This window comes from Nerophis ophidion, linkage group LG17 (genome assembly GCF_033978795.1).
Source record: "Nerophis ophidion isolate RoL-2023_Sa linkage group LG17, RoL_Noph_v1.0, whole genome shotgun sequence".
In the NCBI taxonomy this organism is placed as follows: domain Eukaryota; kingdom Metazoa; phylum Chordata; class Actinopteri; order Syngnathiformes; family Syngnathidae; genus Nerophis; species Nerophis ophidion.
Genome location: NC_084627.1, coordinates 8,164,080 through 8,169,079, shown reverse-complemented (window position 1 = coordinate 8,169,079; position 5,000 = coordinate 8,164,080). Strand labels below are relative to the sequence as shown.

General features: G+C 40.9%; 1 protein-coding gene across 5 annotated transcripts in view; it reads left to right on the top strand.

Annotated features, from left to right (window-relative positions):
* Positions 1 to 5,000, top strand: part of LOC133536570 (rho GTPase-activating protein 44-like) — a 64,749-nt gene that overhangs the window by 38,437 nt on the left and 21,312 nt on the right. For all 5 annotated transcript variants that reach the window (XM_061877203.1, XM_061877202.1, XM_061877205.1 and 2 more), the window contains exon 11: positions 2,559 to 2,670. In XM_061877203.1, coding sequence (XP_061733187.1) covers positions 2,559 to 2,670 — 112 coding nt within the window. The remainder of the gene's footprint in view (positions 1 to 2,558; positions 2,671 to 5,000) is intronic.

Sequence of the window (5,000 nt, the reverse complement as noted above, 5' to 3'; positions counted from 1 at the left end):
AAATGAACTTTGATTACCGGGCGGTTCATGAATGCACCATGCTTTCAAACTAACTTTAATAATCAGGCTGTTCCTGAATGCACCATGCTTTCAAATTAACTTTGTTTACTGAGCTGTTCCTGAATGCACCATGCTTTCAAATTAACTTTGATTACCGGGCTGTTCCTGAATGCACCATGCTTTCAAACTAACCTTAATTATCAGAATGTTCATGAATGCACCGTGCTTTCAAACTAACCTTAATTATCAGAATGTTCATGAATGCACCGTGCTTTCAAATTAACTTTGTTTACTGGGCTGTTCCTGAATGCACCATGCTTTCAAACGAACCTTAATTACCGGGTGGTTCCTGAATGCACCATGCTTTCAAACTAACCTTAATTACCGGGCGGTTCCTGAATGCACCATGCTTTCAAACTAACCTTAATTACCGGGCGGTTCCTGAATGCACCATGCTTTCAAACTAACCTTAATTACCGGGCGGTTCATGAATGCACCATGCTTTCAAACTAACTTTAATAATCAGGCTGTTCCTGAATGCACCATGCTTTCAAATTAACTTTGATTACTGGGCTGTTCCTGAATGCACCATGCTTTCAAATTAACTTTGATTACTGGGCTGTTCCTGAATGCACCATGCTTTCAAACTAACCTTAATTACCGGGCTGTTCCTGAATGCACCATGCTTTCAAACTAACCTTAATTAGCAGGCAGTTCCTAAATGTACCATGCTTTCAAACTAACCTTAATTATCAGAATGTTCCTGAATGCACCATGCTTTCAAACTAACCTTAATTAGCAGGCAGTTCCTGAATGCACCATGCTTTCAAACTAACCTTAATTAGCAGGCAGTTCCTGAATGCACCATGCTTTCAAACTTACCTTAATTACCGGGCGGTTCCTGAACGCACCATGCTTTCAAACTAACCTTAATTAGCAGGCAGTTCCTGAATGCACCATGCTTTCAAACTAGCCTTAATTATCAGAATGTTCATGAATGCACCATGCTTTCAAATTAACTTTGTTTACTGAGCTGTTCCTGAATGCACCATGCTTTCAAACTAACCTTAATTACCGGGCTGTTCTTGAATGCACCATGCTGTCAAATGTACTTTAATTACCAGGCGTTTCTGAATTCACCATGTTTTAAAATGAACCTTAATTATCGGAATGTTCCTGATTGCGCCATGCTTTCAAAATTACCTTAATTACCAGGCGGTTCTTGAATGCACCAAACTTTCAAATTAACCTAAATTACGAGGCGGTTCTTGAATGCACCAAACTTTCAAATCAACCTAAATTACCAGGTGTCAGAGTTGCCACTGACAGTTTGTTTGTGTTTTAGCTTCTCCTCTGTGTGTTTAGTATTTCCTGTCCTTAGTTCCTGTCTAGTGCTCTTATTTTGGTTCAGCTTCCTGTTTGTCTCCCTGTGTCTTGTTTTCACTCAGCTGCGGCTGATTGGCATCTGGTCACACCTGATGTCAATCAGCCATCTCCTATTTTACCTGCTTTGTTCCTCCAGTCACTGCTGGATCATTGTATTGTCATTTGGACTTGTCCTTGCCATATGTTGCTCTTGTCGTGTCGATGTGATTCTTTTCAGCTATTAGCTGTCGTGCTACATTTTGTCCTGGTCGTCGTAGCGGTAAGCTGTTCTTGTTAGCCATAAGTTATTTCCAGTTTTTCTGTTTGCTATCCACTAGCTTCCATGCTGAAGTTCCTTTCTGTTTTCTAGCTTGCAGTGCTAGCTCCCTTAGTTTGTTATTCCGCCAATGTGCGTGCTTTTTGTTTGTTCTTGTCTAGTTTTAATTAAATCATGTTTTCATATTCTATGCCTGCCTCCGTCTCTGCATCTCGGGGTTCGACATCAACAAATAACTCTGACACCAGGTGGTTCCTGAATGCACCATGCTTTCAAATTAACCTGAATGCCACTTGTTTGTATTACGATAATTATACCAAATAATGCTAGGGGAGAATTGGTTTGAATTGAGAGCTGATTCTGAATCGAATCGTCACCCTCTGAATCGGATCAAATGATGTGAGGTGCCTAAAATTCACACTCCTAATGAGTTGTGTTAATAAGCAGTGACAGCGCCCCCTACTGGGTAGAGACAGGGTACATTTACAGGCAGTCCCGTTATGTGTTTATCAGTCAAATGTATTTGTGGTGCTGATGGGAAGCACAAATCACATCTTTGAAGCTCTTCTTTTACACACAAATGGTGTTTTTTACCATTTTAGTCCAATCATTTCACAAAAGTATCCAATATATTGTCCTTTTTTAAAGAAACAGTGATAAGTGTGAATCTCAAACAGGTGAAAGTATTGAGTTGTGGTGGTACAACTTTTCCAGGACATAGTAGTGCGTGCTAAGGTTGGCGTGTGATGGGTGTGGGTTTGACGTGCCACCGCTCATTGTGTCGTGTGATGGGTGTGGGTTTGACGTGCCACCGCTCATTGTGTCGTGTGATGGGTGTGGGTTTGACGTGCCACCGCTCATTGTGTCGTGTGATGGGTGTGGGTTTGACGTGCCACCGCTCATTTCGTCCTGTCAGGGTCTGTTCCGAGTGGCGCCCTCAGCCTCCAAGCTCAAGAAGCTGAAGGCGTCCCTGGACTGCGGCGTGTTGGACGTCCAGGAGTACTCGGCCGACCCGCACGCCATCGCAGGTGAGACCGTCCGTTGCCACGACAACCGGTGAGTTCCTCCTTCACCGACGTTGTCCCGCACTGCCAGCCTGAAAACATCTATTGGGTTTATGGCAAGCGCGCCCAAGAGAACGATTCCAGAACAGGAGACCCAAAAGGGGTCATTAAATATGGAGTCAGTCCCTCGCTATCCAGCCCTCTCTAATAATCCCAAACGAACGTGGCTCTGCTCTGACGGCAAAACTCATTTGTGAGTTTATGTGGGAGTGTGGGGGGGGGCGGGGGAGTCCTGCATCCGCCATCAGCTTCAACATGAAACTGATGAAGCAATAAACACGATCTGGAGACATGAACCCCCCGTCTATTCATTTTCCAATAATCGTATTAAATATTTTCACACTTAAAAAATCTGTTTAAGTAGTTTTTTTTGTAGCATTATGAGTCTTTTAAACATGAAATAACAATATTGTCACCTTTTACACTCAATTTGTGCTGTAGTGTAGATTATTGTAGGGATGAAAACTGTATATAAAAGTGTTTTAGACCGGCCATAATCATGAATGTAGAAAATTATTAAATTTATTTCATTATATATATACTGTATATATATATATGGATGTTTATATATATATACTGTACAAATGTATTCTGCATATATGTATATTCTAATTAATTTAAAACCTCTTCTCACTCCGGTGCTTACCAAAGGCATGCGGTAAATTTAGGCCTGCGCTTATAAATTTGAGTGTGATGTAAGGAAACCATCATGAAAAGCACATTTAATTAAAAGAACGTTATTATGGTCTTACCTTTACTTATAAATGAAGTCCATGCGCAGCTCCTTCTGATCAAAAGCATCGATAACTTGTTTATAGAAGTCTTCCTTATCTTTCTTCAGTTTCAAAAGTCTCTCTGTCTCGATGGAGATCTTCCTTTATTACCTCCTGCTTCGATTGAAAGTCCAGTTTAGAAAACTGTTTTATTTTAGATATGTAATCCTCCATGTTAAAAGTGCAAGCGAGAGGAAAAAATAAACGATGGCTGCTCACTCTTGCTGCTTGTTGTCACTTCTTCTGCAGCCGAGTAGTCGCAAGAAGGATCACTAGCGCCCTCTACCACCAGGAGGCGGGAGTCATTTAATGACTCGTATTTGACACATGCAGCTACGGTATATTAAAAAAACATAGCTGCTTACTAATCTTTTTAGCATATTCAATAGCTTGGACCTTAAATCCTACTGAATAGCTCTTAATCTTCTTCCCTTTATGCAATTTCAAATGATTGAAATCAGCCTCCTCCATTTTGAAAATGATGACAGGTGAAGTGTCACTCGTGACGTGACGAGTTTGACCCGGTGGAAATTCTAGGCATATGCTAATTATTTGGCGAAACGAGTTTGACCTGGCGGAAATTGTAGACATGCGCTAATAAAAATAATATTTTGAAAAACGAATTTGACCCGGCAGTAATTCTAGGCAGGCGCATTCTATAAATCCGGCGGCAATTCAAGGAAATACGGTATGTGTGTGTGTATGTATATATATATATATATATATATATATATATATATATATACGCCCCCCGCGACCCCGAAAGGGAATAAGCGGTAGAAAATGGATGGATGGATATATATATACTGTAAATATTTATATTATAGTTAGCTCTCCAATCAGCTAAAAAGACTCAATAACCCAAGGGTGACGTTTTGGTGAATTTACAAAACTAAAACGATACAAAAAGAATGCCATTGTAAGTTAAAAATACAAACACAGACACTTGTAAAGATGTTTGCATATTAACTAAAGCTAACTACGCTAGTGAAGGGAAGTGAAGTACATTTATATAGCGCTTTTCTCAAGTGACTCAAAGCGCTTTACATAGTGAAAGCCAATATCTAAGTTCCATTTAAAGCAGTGTGGGTGGCACTGGGAGCAGGTGGGTAAAGTGTCTTGCCCAAGGACACAACGGCAGTGACTTGGATGGTGGAAGCGGGGATTGAACCTGCAACCTGCAACCCTGAAGTTGCTGGCACGTCCGCTCTACCAACCGAGCTATACCACACCGCTAGCTTCATTATATTACAGTAGCAAGTACAAATATGCATGAAAATACTCCTGCAGACACCATCCTTTAGAAAGTAAGAATAGTTTTAGTTATATTGTAAAACTTACAATTGTTATTTGGGGTGATGAATGAAGAATCCCTACGAGTAAAAACAATATGGACGGCTGGAAGACGGAACTTCCGAATGAAAGCTCATTCTAAACCGAAGGGCAATGCAGCACATGCAGGGAGCGAACTCGTCCGAAAGATGGCGCCATAGCACAAACAATAACACTCATCCATTGTAT